General features: G+C 44.6%; 1 protein-coding gene across 1 annotated transcript in view; it reads left to right on the top strand.

Moving 5' to 3' along the window:
• The window catches only part of LOC138448026 (cilia- and flagella-associated protein 337-like), a 621,048-nt gene that overhangs the window by 94,020 nt on the left and 506,361 nt on the right, over window positions 1–20,667 (top strand). Inside the window, exons 6-7 of the mRNA XM_069604562.1 lie at window positions 1,360–1,406; window positions 2,371–2,508. Of these exons, the coding sequence (XP_069460663.1) occupies window positions 1,360–1,406; window positions 2,371–2,508 (185 nt within the window). The remainder of the gene's footprint in view (window positions 1–1,359; window positions 1,407–2,370; window positions 2,509–20,667) is intronic.

The following is a 20,667-nucleotide window of genomic DNA, read 5'->3' as shown; positions in this document are numbered from 1 at the left end:
GAGTGCGATTTGGTCATGCTTAATGGTCGCACTGTGGGAGATATTCCCGGGGGCTATACTTGGCATAGCGGCCGAAAAAAGGGCATGATTGACTATGCGTATTGCTCCCCGGAATTAATCCAGTATGTAAGAAGTTTTAATACAACAACTAATAAGAACAGTGACACTTCCCTGGTATTATTACAACTGTATTTGCCCACATAAAACACCAATACGACCTTCAAAGCAGGGTTAAGTGTAAACAATGGGAAAAACCGTATATGTTTGTCTGAACGTAATCTGTCCAAGATCAGCAAGCATACAGAAAGAAACTGAGACCTGAATATAAGATCAATTGCAGACACGGCCCCTGATGAAATTGAGACATGGATCTCAGAATTTACATCGAAATTAGTGATGATAAATACTCCCTTAGCATTCCATACAAAGAATTTGGAATCTAGCAAACAGTTTGGTAAACCTATTAGAAATATATAGCGTGAGCTATATTAGATGCATATTGTGTAGGGCGGAGAAGCTGGAGGAACGCCAAAGGCTAATTAGAAATGCCAAAAATAAATATACTAATTGGCTTAGGCAGCATAACCAGTCAATTAAAAACGGCCAATGGCAAAGTATTGTAAGGACTTTGGCTGGAGGTAAAATCAAATTGGTATGGGAGGCATTAGGGGTGTATAAGGGTGATTCAAAGAAGAGTAGCCTAAACCATATACCTACAAACAAATGGGTTCCCCATAGAAACGAATCCTTTAAAGGTAGGGGGTTTCTACTATGGCTTTACCAGATTATTCTATAATCCTGTTTCAGTTAAAATATGATAATGATGACGTGGCTGTCAAAAATGAAAGTGAACAAGTACCAGGCCCCAATGGCCTGGCTAACATCGCTTTAAAAGATAAACCTGAACAATGGGTGCCGTACTAATGATCTTGTTCAACAAGGTATGTGCCTTATGTATTACCCCAGGATTTTAGCGCCGCTCACTGTTAATACCGTTTTATAAAAAAAAGCCGGTAGTAACATTCCAGCTAACTTGCGCCTTTTATCTATGTTAGACACTACCGGAAAATGTTTGCTCTATTACTGCTTAAAGACCGGAGCCGCTGCAAGGGCCAATCAGATTGTTTTTTAACAATCTGTTTGTCTCTCGCGGGCACTAATTGTTTATAATTGTATTTTCATAAATATCTGTGATGAAGGCTTTTAATTAAAGTTGTCACCCCAGAACACTAATTAAACAGGAGCTGGGCAGATGAATGACACTGCATTGCAAGTTATGCCCCTTGTCGACATTAATACAACTGTGTTTATAAGGATTTTCAGAAATTAACAATCTTTTTTTGGCCTGTTTCCATACAGCTTTGAACAATGTTCCAACAACATTATTTTACTGGTACAATCCAAAGGTAAGTTATCATTTTTGCTCATTTTATTTTGTTCTGTGATATGTTCAGTTGTATGTAGTAGAACTAAAACACCACTGTGGCACCACTGGGCTTTTGGGTATAAAGGCTACTACTTCCTTGCTAAGTTACTCCTTGTTTTCATGAAGAGCATGTTTTAAATAGGCTGAATAGGAGATGGAAAATGAGAACCAGAACAATGCCCCAGCATTTGCTTCGGTGTGCATTTTCATGCCGGCGCAAATGCTGGGTATCCCTATGGAGCCCGCATAACGATGCATTGTAAACACTACCTGCCATGGTAGGCAGTGTTTACAATTGCAGTTAAATGCTGCCTACAATGCACGCATGGGAGACAGATTTTAAATTGTAAACACTGTCTACCATATGAGCATGGGAGGTAGCGTTTACTCATTTGCATGGCACAGTCCAAATGTACTGGACCAAAGTCGGCATACATGCATGTCTGCTGTTTTTTGCCCTATACATTTGTACTCGCTGTGTAAATTACCAAAATCTGGTGGCAGAGAGCTGCCTACGTGTACTCCCCACCACCAAATTACACCCTGGATCTAAAATTAGCTCCATAGTATTACATTTTACATGGCGGATTGTAAAAGTGAAGAACAGATGTGATTTTGTCTTGCTTTACTCTTCACAATTACACTACACATTGTAAATGATGAAAAATGCATGCAGTGCACCCAAATGCACGTACAAGCTAACGTTGGCCGCCCCAGCATGTCATTTACACTTTTTACAAAATGACCCATGGTGTGTGTCAGCACAGAAGAGAGTGGAGAGAATGCAAGTGGCCAAGCCAGGGGCAGTGTGCCATAGTGGCACGGCTTAGGTAATGTTGAGTTGTTTATTTTGCCTTGTGTGGTCAACTCCAGGGTAAAACCATGAATTGACTTTAGTGGTGTTTTCTCTGTTTCCTGTAATTCATTCGATTGTAACTATGTAGTCTCCAGGAAGAGGGTCCTTAATGATCTGGGGCGATGACCATGGAGGATTGCACCTGCTCCGTCTGCTCCGCCCTCATTCTGGAATTTTCGAGAAGCCATTTTCAGAACAGCCGGGACCTCAAAACGTTTTTCTGCAGGTGAGCAGAGGAACAAAATGTGTTTAATTTAATCTGTAAATCCTTTCAACGTCATTGTTAGAAAAGTTATAAAAGCATTTAGGGGTTTATTTTGTAAATCCCTGTAATTTGCCAGTGGGGAGCTGTTACGTGACGACTTCAATGTAAATTCCCTTTACTGCCACAGTTTGGTCATTTGCACAGTGGAGTGCAAATATGCAGGGCAAAAGGCAGCATACAAGTGTATATACAGCCTTTTCTCCTACGCCTTTGCACACCGCCATGCAAATAAAGTAAACACTGCCTGCCATGTAAGTATGACATGCAGCGTTTACAATGGATAATGTTGGGGTGGTTAGGAAAGATACCAACGATAAAGAGGGGTTCATATTGCGCCACCATATTTGTGACTGGGGGTGAGGTGAACTGGGCGCAATATTGCAATTTCATATATATCAATTGTAGTTAAATGTGAATGCGATATGTTACTTAGTGTTACTTTTTGGTTAAATTGATACATAACTGCTTTGCATGCGCGTACAAAGACAAATGCCAAAACCACCAAATGAAATCTAAAACACGATCAACAAGGAGATTTCATAATGCGCATGCAAGGAAGAGCAATGGTCATAGAGAACCTACTGTGAAGAAAATATGATAGTTAAATATGCATGCACACTGATATACATACAATGGAAATGTATAAAAACATATATTAGGGGGCCTTTTTTATACAATTGGATAAAACACAGGAGTCAGGGTTTGACTTTGAGAAACTGGTTCTGTAGAGTTTCAGAGGTCAGATGATGGGTAAATAAGTAACTACGACCTTAGCCTATAGGTAGCTCAGCTAAAGAAACTGGTCATGGTTTTTATGGCCTGGTAGTATCGCAGAAAGCAGATGTAATTTTAATTACATGGGAGCATGCAGAAGCATTCAACTATTTGTTTTGACCAGCAATAAAACATGAGGTGAAGTAGCGCTCGAGGCCACAGTAATTTATACCCATGGTTTTCAATTGTGTTTTCAGATATGTTGTGCTTGTTGAAATGGTAATAATTTAGTTTAGAATGTTTCAATGGAGCCAGTAAGCCGGGGCGGATGAGATAGCTATCGTCCGTTTAAAGAGAACCTATTTACTCAGCTCCTTCGTATCACTTGAAGTATCTACGTGTACCATGTAAAATGTATGTTTAAAGTTAAAGGGCTCAGGCCAGTTGGTACCAGTAATGAATTATGTTTGCACACAAATGTTTATCTGTTTCATGAAGTCATGACCTACTTCGAATGAATCCCAAGATTGGGTGTGTTATGAATATGATCTGTAGATGGTAGTTAAGATAACATGTGGCCAATTATAGTGGAAAAATTGGAGAAAGATGAGATTTCTTTGTAGATGTTTTGTCCAATCATGTGTGGGGTGGATTGTAATAAAATATATGGGAGTATTTTAACTGTAGCAAAAATTAATATAATGTGCCAGTTTATGTGGTTTAATGAGGCTTGGCTTAGTTTGACTCAATGGCATCATCTAGCTCCTCCCCGGATGATTGTACAATAAACTTGCTTTATTTACAAACGTGCACTAGTTCCTTAAGGGGTGGCCCGCTTTGGGTTAAGGTAATTAGGGGCCCAGCCCTACAAATTCAGTGACCACGATGGGAACCCAGGCTTTCCAAAATGTTGGGGGTCTTCTGTCCGCTCAACTCGGCTGTGGTACCTCACTGCGGGGACCAATCTTCCATGCACAGTGAAAAAGAGAGGTTTGTTGGTGTCATTTTGGTTGGAGGCCCATCTGTTCCCCGAAGGTGTGATACCATGGCCCAGCTGTGCAGAGCGTCTTGACCGAGCACCACATCAGAGTGCCTCTGGTTCACGTGAGTGCCCTTTTGGGGGGTAAAGCAAGAGGGGAAATAGGGGTATAAGACGGTTGTTTCTTTGATTTAAGGGGTTTGGTAAAGGTAGAATTGGAGTGTATGTGTGTAGTTGGCCATTGTAAGGTTTGTCTTGATACTTTTTAGTTTGCTTGTCTGGTTGGCTGGAGCCCTGATCTAGGTGGGGTGGCATTTTATGGTATGTGCAACCGGTGGTGCTTTCCTGAAGTATAACCTTAGTCAGGAAAAGATTATTTTGTCGTAGAAAAGACCGTACTAGTGATAAAGAGAGCAAGAGCAGCAGTGTTGTAGTGAAAAGCATTGTGCTCCTTCTATGCTCGAGTGAAGGAGATACGGAAAAATTGGCCGGCAAGTGTTTTTTGATAAGATGCTGTCTTTTCTGTAAGAGTTAGAGGTAGAATTAAAGCAAGTAGCTGAGCGAAAGGATACAGTGAAATTGAGTATGGTGAGTGATTGTGGGTAACGACTAAGAAACTGGGAAGGGGGAAGAAAAGGTTATTTGGGGAAACGTTTGTGCCGCAGGTTCGGATTTGGTGTAATTTTATGTGAAATGTGTATGGTAAATCAAGTTGGAGTATGGAGACTCTACTGAATCATTTTTACCAAGTACTTCCTGCCTATAAGGTGAAAATTCTAAAATATCATCGGGATTGGCTATGGGAAACTAAGATGAAAATTCTCAGTCCATAGCCTATCGACGGGGCCTAAGATAAGGCGATAATGGAGAACCTACATACATTTTTAACTACAAGGCACAAGGTTTCAAAATTAGAGAAGCAGTGGAACATCTTAGAGCTCTGGAGGATGTATGAAAAAGGCAGGAAGGTCCATACTGTTAAAGTCTCAAATGAAGGATCATAAAAGGAGGCTCCAGGAATTCCTTCAGCACCTCCCCCATATGGGTAGTATCCTTTATGCCTGCAGAGGAGTATACAGACCATGGGTTTGAACCTCCATTTTCCCCAGCGGCCACTCCAGTGGTTGCAAGACGGACACAGGTGATGCCTCCAGCTGCAGTGCCTATGAAGTGGGATTGTAATGAAAGTGGAAGGGTAGTGAATAGGAGGACTTTCTGCATTCCCGCCATGAACCTTGACATCTGTGGACCCTGGCACTTGGAGACAGGACACAGAAAGAGACGGACTCCCAGATGCAGTTTCACAGCAATCTTTAATATCACCGGAAGCACACACAGAGTTCCTACAATCACTGGGTTTATATAGGCCTTTTCAGTCTGATGCAATAATTCATGCAAATTAAGGATACATTCTCCCATTGGCTGTCTTAACTATCATATACGCCTTCCCATTCTTCAGTTGGCTGGCTTGTCTGTCAATCACCAAGCCCACATGATTTATCTTGGCAAGCATTATTTGACTGACACATAGGCTACTTAAACTTGTGTGAGATCCTGCTGGCCCTCATTATAAATCCTAGATGTCTGTAAAGAAGCAGCCTCTTATCTGATTGCCGAGACCTGCTATACCATGCTTTTTCTGCCAAGAAATTCTAAATATACACACCAGACATTCTTTTTTACAGTGAACTGACAATGAACTTCTGCCATAGAATATTCCAGGTCAAAAATGAGTCAGCCCTCCTGACATCTTGACCTCAAGCCATTTTTGTTTCAGCATCCATCTTAGAATCTAACCCAGTCTAGATACTCAGCCATTCTACCAAATGGCAGACCAACCTACTTTTGAGCATAACTTATTTTCTGTCCAGTTCCCAGACTAAATGTTTGATATTCGTAATGTACGTGCAATACCCGAGACACCCTCCACTGCTTGGGGCATTCTGACCCTAAAAATTATATGTCGCCCTATATGTACCTTTTTGTCTTATAAAGCACTATAATTCTGATACTGAAACCATTGATTAACCTGACATGTTACCTGTATTCAGGGGGGGGTTCTGTCAAGGACCTTGTCTACAGTAACTCCTTCAATGGTTAGGACTACAGAGAGACTGAGAATAGAGAGTGGAAAGGGAATAACTCCCCGACGCTAGGTTAGCAGATAGATTAAGGGTGGAAGAACGGGAGGGAGTGAAGCCGGCAGATAGAAGAGCGGATGGAGGATTTAGAATAAGGGAGAAGCTTAGGCCTTTTCCTGATAGGATAGAGGATAGGCTGCGAAGGGTGGTAGAAACACAGGAGCAGGAAAAAATGATAGAAGTGCTGAGGCTATAAGAGGCAGAGGTAATGCTGTTCCAGCAGCAAAGAACCCTACCTGTTGCGGAGCGGTGCAGAGAGGCGACAAGAGGCAGTCTGACCGGGGTCCCTGAGCTTTTTCGTCTGTCTTCACTCTTGTTTTCCCAAGGAGGTGCCTAATTCACAAAAAACCCTACCTGCCACGGGGAGACGACGAGAGGCAGTCTGAGCTGAGTCCCTGAGCTTTTTGGTCTGTCTTTGCTCTTGTTTTCCCAAGGAGGGACCTAATTCACAAAAAATCCTACCTGCCACAGAGCAGCATGGGGAGTCAACAAGAGGTAGTCTGAGCGGAGTACCTGAGTTTTTTAGTCTGGCTTTGCTCTTATTATCACAAGGAGGGGGCCTAATTCACAAAACCCCCTAGCTTTTGCAGAGCGTTGCAGAGAGGTGACGAGAGGCAGTCTTAACGCGGTCCCTGAGCTTTTTGTTCTGTCTTCGCTCTTGTTTTCCCAAGGAGGTGCCTAATTCACAAAAAACCCTACCTGCCATGTAGACGTGACGAGAGGCAGTCAGAGCAGAGTCCCTGAGCTTTTTGGTCTGTCTTTGCTCTTGTTTTCACAAGGAGGTGCCTAATTCCCAAAAACCCCTACCTGCCACGGAGCGGCATATGGAGTCAACGAGTGGCAGTCTGAGCGGTGTACCTGAGCTTTTTGGTCTGTCTTCGCTCGTTTTTTCCAAAGAAGGGGCCTAATTTACAAAATTCCCTACCTGTAACGGGGCGGCGCAGAAAGGTGACGAGAGACAGTCTGACCGTGGTCCCTGAGCTTTTTTGGTCTGTCTTTGCTCTTGTTTTCCTAAGGAGGTGCCTAATTCACAAAAACCCCTACCTGTCACGGAGCGGCATGGGGAGTCAACAAGAGGCAGTCTGAGCAGAGTACCTGAGCTTTTTAGTCTGTCTTCGCTCTTACTTTCCTAAGGAGAGGCCTAATTCATAAAAAACAACACAGGTTTGGCAGAAAAAGTCACAAAACCACATCGCTTGTATGAATAAATATAAAGAGTGCACATAGGCTGCAGGTGCCTGAGAATTGTGGGAGTACTGCCAAGTACAACCCACTGTTGTGGAAACAATTAGAGCACGGGTAATTCTCTGTCGCATTGCAGCCAAGAGTGTAATATAGGCATGTGTTGCAAGTAATTGAAGAGAGATGTGGTTATAAGTCCGATGGATTTATTTGCAAAGTAGCCTGGCACGTGTTTCGAGCCTAAACTGACTCTTCTTCCGAGGCTGTAAATGGGAGATGGGACCTAAGATAAATTGAATGAAGGACAGTGCCAGAAAACTCTCTCATGGCTTCGCATTGCAGTAATTTCAGCACAGCAGGAAAAGCCAAAGTGATGTGAAAGGAAGCCGTGAGAGAGTTTTCTGGCACTGTCCTTCATTCAATTTATCTTAGGTCCCATCTTCCATTTACAGCCTTGGATGAAGAGTCTGTTTCGACTCGAAACACGTGTCAGGCTACTTTGCAAATAAATCAATCGGACTTATAACCACATCTCTCTTCAATTATTTGCAACAGTTGCCTATATTGCACTCTTGGGCGCAGTGCGAATGAGAATTGCCCATGCTCTAATTAATTCATTAAAAAAACCCTGTCGCAGAGCGGCGAAGAGAGGCGATGAGAGGCAGTCTGACCAGGGTCCCTGAGCTTGTTGAAATGGCAATCATTTAGCTTAGAATGTTTCAATGGAGCCAGTAAGCTGGGACGGATGAGATAGCCATTGTCCGTTTAAAGAGAACCTATTTACTCAGCTTCCTTCCTATCACTTAAAGTATCTATGTGTACCATGTAAAATTAGGTTTAAAGTTAAAGGGCTCAGGCCAGTTGGTACCAGTAATGAATTATGTTTGCACACAAATGTTTAACTGTTTAATGATGTCATGACCTACTTCGAGCGAATCCCAAGATTGGGTGTATTATGAATATGATCTGTAGATGGTAGTTAAGATAACAAGTGGCCAATTATAGTGGAAAAATTGGAGAAAGATGCGTTTTCTTTGTAGATGTTTTGTCCAATCATGTGTGGGGTGGATTGTAATAAAATATATGGGAGTATTTTAACTGTAGAAAAAATTAATATAATGTGCCAGTTTATGTGTTTTAATGAGGCTTGGCTTAGTTTGACTGAACGGCGTCATCTAGCTCCTCCCCGGATGATTGTACGATAAACTTGCTTTATTTACAAACGTGCACTAGTTCCTTAAGGGGCGGCCTGCTTTGGGTTAAGGTAATAATTAGGGGCCCTCTGTAACGCTCACCTGATTCCCGTAGAGGCGCCGGTCTTGACTGGGCGTATACCGTATCTTCAAAGGTGATGTGTAACACACGGCTGGCTCTTTGGGCTGGACCTCTGTGCACTGTATGTCTGACTCGAAGGGTAAGATGTCTGCAGATAGAAAATATGGGATTAAGGAACTGGGTTATTGAATGTCTCTCTCTTCTTCCCTTTCTCTTCTCCTGTAGAACCCCAAAGGTTAACGCTCTCACCTTAGGTAAGTGAACGCTGTGCTCTCCATCTGCCTCGGGGCAGGGTGCTGTAACCAGTTTCTTCACTGGATAAGGGGAGCAGGCCTCTTGACTTCAGAGGACTGCTGTCCGTCGTTTACTGCACGAACGGTAAGTTTCGAGTAATTCTAATGTCTTTAAAGTCTTTAGTAATGATGTTTCTTGTTTTGCAGGGTTCCGGCGATGGCGGATGACGGGCTGAAGTGAGTTGAAGATGGAGCCCGAGTGATGAATAGAAGCGCCTGGAAGCACGTAAGTAAGCGCTTGTTGCCTTCTTCACGATGCGCTCTAACTGTCTTTTTATTTTGCAGGTACAAGTTCGGAGCGGCTGCAGGGTGCCGGAATACCCACTGGGTTAGATGTGTTAGATTGTTTTGTCTTTCAGATGCGGGATGCAGCGCCGAAGGCCTCCGGAGCATGCAAAGAGTTGGTAAGCTTTTGTCTTTCAGATGCCGGAATGCAGTGTGAAGACCTCCGGAGCGCACGAAGAGTAGGTAAGCCTTTGTCTTTCAGATGCCGGAATGCAGCGCGAGGCGTTGGTGACAGCCGATGGACCAGGTAAGTGAAGAGCTGTCACTGAAGACCGTAATGCTAACCTGTTCTTTCTTGTCTTTATAGGTGTTGCTGAAGACTGGATTCAGGATGGTAAGCCTTTTTCCTTAGGCCCAGGATCAGATGCAGAAGACACGATGAGCGTTCTGCTGCAGAGGATGCAGAATAACGCAAAGCAAGATTCATCCATCGGGTGTGTTTTAAATAGCCTCCTGTAGTGCTTAGGTGTCTCCTTCCACAGCCACGCCTAGGTAAGAAAAGAGTTCCTGCTTTCCAGAAGAGTTCCAGTGTTCTGAATCTAGGGAGTGGCTCCTGCCCCACCCAACAGGAAAAGTAGTTCCAAACAGAAGAGGATCAGAGGCTCAACTGGCAGGCAAGTAAGCAGCATGGTCTGCTGCAGGTAAGTCCACCCAAGCATTATGAGCCCGGCGCTTCCAGCGCTGGGACTGGGCATATTTATGAGCCTGGTGCCACTGGCGCCAGGACTGGGTCCAAAAGGTCCCAATTGGGACTGGTTGGCACTCGGAACCTGGGTTATGGATCTGCTTCCAAGGGAGTTGGGAAAACCCTGACCTTTTGGAAGCAGAGATCATGACACCCACCCCTACAAATTCAGTGACCATGATGGGACCCCAGGCTTTCCAAAATGTTGGGGGTCTTCTGTCCGCTCAACTCGGCTGTGGTACCTCACTGTGGGGACCAATCTTCCATGTACAGTGAAAAAGAGAGGTTTGTTGGTGTCATATTGGTTGAAGGACCATCTGTTCCCCGAAGGTGTGATACCATGGCCCAGCTGTGCAGAGCGACTTGACAGAGCACCACATCGGAGTGCCTCTGGTTCACGTGTGTGCCCTTTTGGGGGGTAATGCAACAGGGGAAATAGGGGTATAAGAGTGTTGTTTCTTTGATTTAAGGGGTTTGGTAAAGGTAGAATTGGAGTGTGTGTGTGTGTGTAGTTGGCCATTGTGAGGTTTGTCTTGATGCCTTTTAGTTTGCTTGTTTGGTTGGCTGGAGCCCTGATCTAGGTGGGGTGGCATCTTATGGTATGTGCAACCGGTGGTACTTTCCTGAAGTATAACCTTAGTCAGGAAAAGATTATTTGGACGTAGAAAAGACCATACTAGTGATAAAGAGAGTAAGAGCAGCAGTGTTGTAGTGAAAAGCATTGTGCTCCTTCTATGCTTGAATGAAGGAGATACAGAAAAATTGGCCGGCAAGTGTTTTTTGATAAAATTCTTCTTTTCTGTAAGAGTTAGAGGTAGAATTAAAGCAAGTAGCTGAGCGAAAGGATACAGTGAAATTGAGTATGGTGAGTGATTGTGGGTAACGACTAAGAAACTGGGAAGGGGGAAGAAAAGGTTATTTGGGGAAAAGTTTGTGCCACAGGTTCGTCTTTGGTGTAATTTTATGTGAAATGTGTATAGTAAATCGGGTTGGAGTATGGAGACTCTACTGAATCATGTTTGCCAAGTACTTCCTGCCTATAAGGTGAAAATTCTAAAATATCATCGGGATTGGCTATGGGAAACTAAGATGAAAATTCTCAGTCCATGGCCTGTGGAGGGGGCCTATGATAAGGGGATAATGGAGAACCTACATACATTTTTTAACTACAAGGCACAAGGGTTCAAAATTAGAGTAGCAGTTGAACATTTTAGATCTCTGGAGGATGTATGAAAAATGCAGGAAGGTCCATAGTATTAAAGTCTCAAATGAAGGATCATAAAAGGAGGGTCCAGGAATTCCTTCAGCACCTCCCCCATATGGGTAGTATCCTTTATCGCTGCAGAGGGGTATACAGACCATGGGTTCGAACCTCCATTTTCCCCAGCGGCCACTCCAGTGGTTGCGAGACGGAGACAGGTGATGCCTCCAGCTGCAGTGCCTATGACGTGGGATTGTGATGAAAGTGGAAGGGTAGTGAATAGGAGGACTTTCTGCATTCCCCCCATGAACCTTGACATCTGTGGACCTTGGCACTTGGAGACAGGACACAGAAAGAGACGGGCTCCCGGATGCAGTTTCACAGCAATCTTTAATATCACTGGAAGCACATACAGAGCTCCTACAATCACTGGGTTTATATAGGCCTTTTCAGGCTGATGCAATAATTCATGCAAATTAAGGATAAATTCTCCCATTGGCTCTCTTAACTAGCATATACGCCTTCCCATTCTTCAGTTGGCTGGCTTGTCTATCAATCACCAAGCCCACATGATTTATCTTGGCAATCATTATTTGACTGACACAGAGGGTACTTAAACTTGTGCGAGATCCTGCTGGCCCTCATTATAAATCCTTCGATGTCTGTAAAGGATGAGCCTCTTATCTGATTTCCGAGACCTGCTATACCGTGCTTTTTCTGCCAAGAAATTCTAAATATACACACCAGACATTCTTTTTTACAGTGAACTGACAATGAACTTCTGCCATCGAATATTCCAGGTCAAAAAAGAGTCAGCCCTCCTGACATCTGGACCTCAAGCCATTTTTGTTTCAGCATCCATCTTAGAATCTAACCCAGTCTAGATACTCAGCCATTCTACCAAATGGCAGACCAACCTACTTTTGAGCATAACTTATTTTCTGTCCAGTTCCCAGACTAAATGTTCGATATTCGTAATGTACGTGCAAGACCTGAGACACCCTCCACTGCTTGGGGCATTCTGACCCTAAAAAATATATGTCGCCCTATATGTACCTTTTTGTCTTATAAAGTACTATAATTCTGATACGGAAACCATTGATTAGCCTGACATGTTACCTGTATTCAGGGGGGGTCTGTCTAGGACCTTGTCTACAGTAACTCCTTCAATGGTTAGGACTACAGAGAGACTGAGAATAGAGAGTGGAAATGGAATAACTCCCCCGATGCTAGGTTAGCAGATAGATTAAGGGTGGAAGAACGGGAGGGAGTCAAGCCGGCAGCTAGAAGAGCGGATGGAGGATTTAGAATAAGGGAGAAGCTTAGGCCTTTTCCTGATAGGATAGAGGATAGGCTGCGAAGGGTGGTAGAAACACAGGAGCAGGAAAAAATGATAGAAGTGCTGAGGCTATAAGAGGCAGAGGTAATGCTGTTCCAGCAGCAAAGACCCCTACCTGTTGCGGAGTGGTGCAGAGAGGCGACGAGAGGCAGTCTGTCCGGGGTCCCTGAGCTTTTTCGTCTGTCTTCACTCTTGTTTTCCCAAGGAGGTGCTTAATTCACAGAAAACCCTACCTGCCACGGGGAAGCGATGAGAGGCAGTCTGAGCAGAGTCCCTGAGCTTTTTGGTCTGTCTTTGCTCTTGTTTTCTCAAGGAGGTACCTAACTCACAAAAAATCCTACCTGCCACAGAGCAGCATGGGGAGTCAACAAGAGGCAGTCTGAGCAGAGTACCTCAGTTTTTTAGTCTGTCTTTGCTCTTATTTTCGCAAGGAGGGGCCTAATTAAAAAAAAAACCTAGCTTTTGCAGAGCGGTGCAGAGAGATGACGAGAGGCAGTCTTAACGCGGTCCCTGAGCTTTTCGTTCTGTCTTCGCTCTTGTTTTCCCAAGGAGGTGCCTAATTCACAAAAAACCTTACCTGCCATGTTGAGGTGACGAAAGGCAGTCAGAGCAGAGTCCCTGGGCTTTTTGGTCTGTCTTTGCTCTTGTTTTCCCAAGGCGGTGCCTAATTCACAAAAAACCCTACCTGCCACGGAGAGGCGATGAGAATCAGTCTGAGCTGAGTACCTGGGCTTTTTGGTTTGTCTTTGCTCTTGTTTTCCCAAGGAGGTACCTAATTCACAAAAAACCCTACCTACCACGGAGCGGCATGGGGAGTCAACGAGAGGCAGTCTGAGCGGAGTACTTGAGCTTTTTGGTCTGTCTTCGCTCGTTTTTTCCAAAGGAGGTGCCTAATTTACAAAAACCCCTACCTGTAACGGGACGACGCAGAAAGGTGACGAGAGACAGTCTGACCGTGGTCACTGAGCTTTTTTGGTCTGTCTTTGCTCTTGTTTTTCTAAGGAGGTGCCTAATTCACAAAAACCCCTACCTGTCACGGAGCGGCATGGGGAGTCAACAAGAGGCAGTCTGAGCAGAGTATCTGAGCTTTTTAGTCTGTCTTCGCTCTTATTTTCCTAAGGAGGGGCCTAATTCATAAAAACAGCACAGGTTTGGCAGAAAAAGTCGCAAAACCACAGCGCTTGTATGAATAAATATAAAGAGTGCACATAGGCTGCAGGTGCCTAAGAGGTGTCGAGTACTGCCAAGTACAACCCACTGTTGTGGAAACAATTAGAGCACGGGCAATTCTCAGTTGCACTGCACCCAAGAGTGTAATATAGGCATGTGTTGCAAGTAATTGAAGAGAGATGTGGTTATAAGTCCGATGGATTTATTTGCAAAGTACCCTGACACGTGTTTCGAGTCTAAACCGACTCTTCATCCGACGCTGTAAATGGGAGATGGGACCTAAGATAAATTGAATGAAGGACAGTGCCAGAAAACTCTCTGTTGAGCAAACAGAATGGCTTTCGGCCCTCTGTTTTGCGATGTGCTCTACACATAAAGAGTTGGTATCAGAGGAATGTAGAGGTCTAGAGGGAGAGTATTTAGTTTTAGTAAGAGAAAGTTGCAGATAGCATGATCCCTGACCTAGGAAAGCTCTCACTTGGGTTTGAGTAGTAGGGGTGGCCCAGTTTAGTACAGCTTGTACTTTGCTGGGCAATGGCCTTGTTTCACCTCCTCCTACCTCATGACCAAGGTAGACCACTTTGCTCTGACCAATTTGACATTTACTTGCCTTTATGGTCAGATGGGCCTGCTCAAGAGCCTGCAAAACTTATCCCAGGTGACCAATATGTTCTTTCCATGTAGGGCTGAACACTGCAATGTCATCCAAGTATGCCATGCAGAAGTCCTCCATCCCATTCAGAACTTGATTAACCATCCTTTGAAATGTAACAGGTGCATTCTTTAGTCCAAAAGGCAAAACCTTAAACTGGTAGAGGCCTACTGGGGTGGAAATGCAGTTTTCTCCTGGTCTGTCAGTGCTATTTGCCAATAGCCTGAAGTTAGACCAAATGTACTGAGGTACTTGGCTGAACCAAGTTTGTTTGTTTGTTTGTTTGTTTTATTCACTTTTTATGCGCACCTGATACGGGGGTAGCAGGGCGCAGCAGTAAGAAAATGCAAGGTTTACAGGGTTACAGATATACAGGCAGAGAGTATTACAGCAAAATATACAGGCTTAGAGTAATACAGCAAGTCAATAAGTAGGATAAGAATAAATTACAAAATATACTTATTCACAAAGTCATCAAATAGTAGGATGCGAATAAATTACAGTATGTACTTGTTCACAGAGTCATATACAAGGTTCGCAGTAATAAATTACAGTGTGTGCTTGTTCACAGAGTCAGATACAAGGTTCGCAGGGGGAGGCAGAATGTATAAGGCAGGACAAGGACGCAACCTGGTGGAGGGGACACTAGGGGTCCGAAGAGATGATGTGTTTGATAGCGTTTTTCCTAAAGTGTGGATAGGGTTCGTCTGCTCTCAGATGTTGTGGCAGTAGGTTCCAGGTTTTGGCTGCCCTCACTGGGAAACTGTTGCCGCCGACCGTGGTGAGCCTGAATCTGGGTACTGTCAGGTAATTGACATTTCCAGTTCTGGTAGGTCTGAGAGAGGTTCTTCTATAGATCTTCTCTATGAGGTAGCTAGGGGCAGCGTTATTTAAGGCTTTGTGGGTCAGAGATATCATTTTTTATTGTATTTTGTTGTTGGTGGAGAGCCATTTGTGGTGACGTCGGATGGAGGAGATGTGAATTCTTTTATTTATGCCAGGTGCTGCTCTCAGGCCGTTATTTTGTAATGTTTTTAGCCTACGGATGGTGATTTTGTTGGTGCTACTGTATAGGGCGTTACCGTAGTCGATTCTGGAGAGTATTAGGGCTCTGGCTAGGATCATGCAGCTGTTGTTGGAGAGGAATGGCTTGCCAGCTCTTATCAGCTTGCAGGTGTAGGCCGTGGTGGAGGTCAAGGATTTTACCTGTTTGTCAAAGGACATTGTGGAATCAAGGTAGAAACCAAGGGTTTTTACTTCCTTGGAGACTTTGATGATATTTCCGTCTATATTGAATGAGGAAAATTCCTGGCCTAGTTTTTTGATGTTTGCATTGGTTCCCATGATTATCAGCTCGGTCTTATCATTGTTCAGGCAGAGGCCGTGAGTGGCCATCCAGGCCTGGATGGTAAGGTATACCCTGTTCACCAACTCCGAGTCCTTACTGTGATCCCCAGAAAGCAGGAGGAGAATCTGTGTATCATCTGCATAGTTAGTGTAGGTGATACCTAGATGGTCCAGATCATCAAACAAGGGTTTGGTGAAGATGTTGTATGGAATAGGCGAGACACAGGAGCCTTGGGGAACACCGCATGTGATGGAGATGGGGTCTGCTGCTGCCGAAGGAGAGAATTCTCGCATGGTTCTTTCGCTAAGGAACGACTCAATCCATCTAATGGCCTCAGATGAGAAGTGGGCAGCCGTGTCCAAGTGTTTGCGGAGGACTTTATGATCCACAAGATCAAATGCTGCTGAGAGATCAAGTAGGAGCAGAAGTGCTGTCTTCCCTTTGTCTCTCAGCTTGTTGATTTGTGATTTTAGGTCCATTAATGAAGTTTCCGTCCCATGTAGTGGACGGAAGCCAGATTGTCTATCACCTAGGAGTTTATGCGCTTCTAGGTGTTTTTGAATCTGGATATAGGCAGCTTTATCCAGGATTTTAAGTAAGAAGGGTACCGTACTAATGGGGTGGTAGTTGTTGGGGATGAGGGGGTCTAGTGCCTGTTTCTTGAGGAGTGGGAGCACCCATGAGTGTTTTAGGTTGGCAGGGATAGTGCCTGAGGCAAAGGAGGTGTTGATTAGTTTGGAGATGAAGGGAGATAAGTCTCTGGAAGCATCTTTTATAAGTTTTGGTGGGCAGAGGTCGCCTTTGCAATTGGAAGGTTTGAGCGAGAGAATTATTTTTTCTACTTCCAGGGTAGACATGTTCGTGAAGTGAAATACGTTATTATTGCGAACCGTGTGTGGAACACTGACCGGCAGGGTATTAGGCGAGTGCTGAAGATTCAGTGTTTCTTTTTTGTGCTGAATTTTACCTTGGAGCATGTTATTTTATTTGCTAGTGCCTGTTGAATGTTTGTACACCAGGATTTGGCCTTAGTGCAGATATCGGGAGTGGCTATTGGTGACTCTAGCTCTTTTAGAATGGAAAAGAGTTCCTGCATGTTAGAGTTTGATTTAGCTATGTGATCGTCGTAAGAGTTGCGTTTGGCCAGGAAAACTTCCTTCTTGTATTGTGAGGAGAGAGATGTTAGTTTGGCTATGTTGTCGTTAGAGGGGCATAGTCTCCAGTTGGTTTCACTTTTTCTTTTCAGGAGGCGTAGGTCTCTGTGTTGTGATGTGAACCATATATTTAGGTGGGCTTTGGGTTTGCTGGATCTAAGTTTAACGGGGGCAATTTTATCCAAGGTGGTGAGCATGATGTTGTTGAATTTGTGGACAAGAGTGCTGGTATCTAGATTTTCTTGCAGAGCATTTAGAGTTGGTAAAATAGCCGGGATTACTTTCTCTACTGTGATGCTCTTTTTGCTTCTGGTTAAACAAGATGGCGGCAGTAGAGGGGCCGAGGGAGTGGGCCTAGCGGTGGATAAGTTAAAGGACACCAGTGAGTGGTCTGTCCAAGGTAGAAGCATGATGGATGAGGTGGTAGCTATGCAGTTGTATTCCACTATCCAATCCAATGTTCTCCCCTTCAGGTGGGTGGGTTTGTTGACTTGTTGAGACAAACTTAGTGCATTAATGGTGTTAGCTATGTCAGTGGCGTTTTTGTCTATAGGGTCATTGAAGCCTAGGTTTAATTCCCCTAGTAGGAGTAGTTGAGAGGAGGGTTTGAGGTTGTTGGTGAGTATATTGTGCAGATCCTCTTTGAAAGTACCAAGGGGACCCGGAGGTCTGTAAATTAGGTGAATGGTGAGTGAAGGGTATCCTCCAGTTCATCTGTCCTTGGTAAAAGATAGGCATCAGTCTTAGTGACTGCATTTAGAGCTCTGTAGTCCACACAGAATCTCAACTCCCTGGATCCTGCCTTTTGTACTATAACAACTGGACTAGACCATGGACTTGTAGATGGCTCTATAACCCCGAGATCAAGCATCTTGTTCACCTCTCCTTTGATGTGGGCTCTCACATGTTCTGACATTCTGTAACCCCTACTTTTTACAGGTAAACAGTCACCAGTGAGAATATCATGCTGGCCCGAAGGGGTCAAGCCTGGAGATAGTGAAAACAGGGAGGTAAACTGATACAACAGAACTTTGCACTCCTCCTGTTGTTCAGAAGTAAGCTGAGAAGAGAGATTAACTCCTTCTATATGTTCATCTAAAGGTTGGCCCCTGGAGAGGTCAGGTAGAGGTTCACTCTCCTCTTCTTTCTTGAGCTGAAGCTAGAAGCAAAGCTCCTACTTCTGGTCTCGAGACACAAGCCTTTAAACGGTTGGTGTGAAAGACTCTGGGAGCCTCCTTAGGTTTGCCTAAGTCCACCAAATAGTTCACCTCTCCAAGTTTGTCCACAACCTTGAAGGGTCCTATTCATTTGTCCTGCAAGGCCCTCTGCCGTGTTGGCATCATAACTAGTACAAGCTGGTCTTGAGTAAACTCAACCATGCTGGCCTTCTGGTCATGCCAATGCTTGACCAGAGCCTGACCTGCTTTCAAGTTATCACTTCTTGCTTCTGCCATCATGTGTGACATTCTCCTCTGGAGACCTATCACATAGTCAGTCACTCTGACTGGCTTGGGGGAAGGAGCACCCTCCAACCCCTCCTTGATCAGGACAAATGGACCTCTGACTGGATGGCCACAGAGAAGTTCAATGAGACTGTATTGAACTCCCTCCTGAGGGACTTCGCTATATGCAAAGAGAAGGTATGGCAGTAGAAGGTCCTACTTTCTTTTAAGGGGTTCCTATAAAGCACCCATCATGCTCTTCATAGTACTATTAAACCACACCACCAGTCCATTTGTCTGTGGATGCTAGGCTGTAGAGAACTTGTAAGTGACACCACAGTTTTTCCATATGGCCTGCATGTAGTGGGACATAAAATTGGGTCCCATGTCGGATATCACTTCCTTAGGACACCCTACTCTGGTAAAAATACCAAGTAGAGCCTTAGCCACAGCCTGAGCAGTAACAGCTCTCATAGGTATAGCTTCTGGTTATCTTGTAGCATGGTCTACTACAACCAGGATAAACCTGTTCCCTGAAGATGTGGAAGGGTCAAGGGGACCGACAATGTCAATGCCCACCCTCTCAAAAGGAACTCCCAACACTGGGAGAGGCACCAGGGGTGGCATATTCTTGGTTCCACTCTTGCCAGAGGTTTGGAAAGTGTGACAGCTCCTACAGAATTTGTCAACTTCTGAACCCATTTTAGGCCAGTAGAAGTAGAGAGAGAGCCTTATTTTGGTCTTCATGAAACTCAAGGGACCAGCCAAATATATCTCATGGGCTAACTGTAGGAACTGGAGTCTGTTGGCAAGGGGCACTACAATTCTTTTGTAGTCCCCAGGGATAGACTCAGTCGGTTCACTGTAGAAGAGGCCATCTTCCCAGCTCAACCTGTGCTTCCCAACTTCTTGCCCATCAAGTTGGTTAGAAGCCTATTGTTGAAGACCTTCAAGAGTAGGACACTCTCTCTGTCCTTTGCTAAAGTCTGCCCTGTTGGGTACACCTTCTGCCAGTACAGACTGCAGCTCAGGATGGTCAACAGGGTCAAGATCTCCAACTAAGACAGTGTCTTCTTCCAGATCTGATTTTTCAGATACTGGCTCAACCACACAAGGTTGCACCTCACACTCTGCCTCAGCAGGTGGAGTAGTCACAGGTGTGACTTTGGACAATCTTGGGGATGGCCTTGTTTGTAGCACAGGGGTGCTGTCTGACTTTTTCCTGTAGGTCTTGGGTTTCCCCTTTGCCTCTGTTTTCTTAGGAATGGCAGTGAGCAACTCCTGTGGAGTGGGAGTGATAGTTTCCTCTATCAGCTCCTCTGGAGAGCCTCTCAAGGTTCTCTCCCTTGCAGACCTAGTGAGCTCATGTCTCCTCTTACAGGGAGGCCTGGGGGTGCTTGACACAACTCCAAGAGGTTTCAGGTCATTACCCAACAGGACTCTCCCAGGCACTTCACTCTGCACACTAACAGGTATTTTGACAGTCATATCATTACACTGGATGAGAGCTGGTAACTGGGGAAGCATTTGCACAGGGCCTCCAGCTAACTTCGTGAGGCGTTTGGGTGCCTTAGCAACATCCTCCACCTTGAAAAATGATTCACCACCGCAGTTATGCTGGCTCCAGTGTCTCTGATGGCAGGGTTTTCCTGACCATTCACAAGAACTCTATTATGTATAATACTCTTTAGTATTATCTGGGATTGAATTATAGACATCTAGATTCTGTTGTCCCCACAAGCCCAGGGACACTAAAGAAACACTAGCTGAGACTCTCATGGGTTCATCAGCCAGTAGGTAAAAGTTTCCACTTGCCATAGGTACTTCTTCCTCTGGGGAGAAGGCTAAGGAGACAGTGTGGACCCCTGAAGGTTTACCCTTGCATCTGGGATACCCTTTCACATGGTCAGTTGACCCACAAACATAACATTTCCCAAATGTATTGATGAATAGGGGTTTGTTCTGACCTCCATCTGGTTTGGGTCCAGATGATGGTGCACTAGCCTGATTTGGTTTCCCTTGTGGTTTACCCTTATGTTGCTGTTTGTGGCCCTCTTTTGGATTGGAGGTATTAAAATTCTCTTTGTTATCTTTCTTTGGCTGTTTCCCCTCATCCTTTTCCTGAGTATCCCAAGAATCCTTGTGAGTGGCCCTGTTGGCAACCCACACGTCAGCAGCCTTAGCTAGCTTCTTTGGATCTATCTCCCTCGAATCAGCCAAGTGTTGTCTGAGCTCAGGATAGCAGACATCAAAAATAGAC

The sequence above is a fragment of the Ambystoma mexicanum genome, chromosome 3q (genome assembly GCF_040938575.1).
Source record: "Ambystoma mexicanum isolate Mex_15411 chromosome 3q, UKY_AmexF1_1, whole genome shotgun sequence".
Taxonomy (NCBI): domain Eukaryota; kingdom Metazoa; phylum Chordata; class Amphibia; order Caudata; family Ambystomatidae; genus Ambystoma; species Ambystoma mexicanum.
This window is presented reverse-complemented; position numbering and strand designations above follow the sequence as displayed.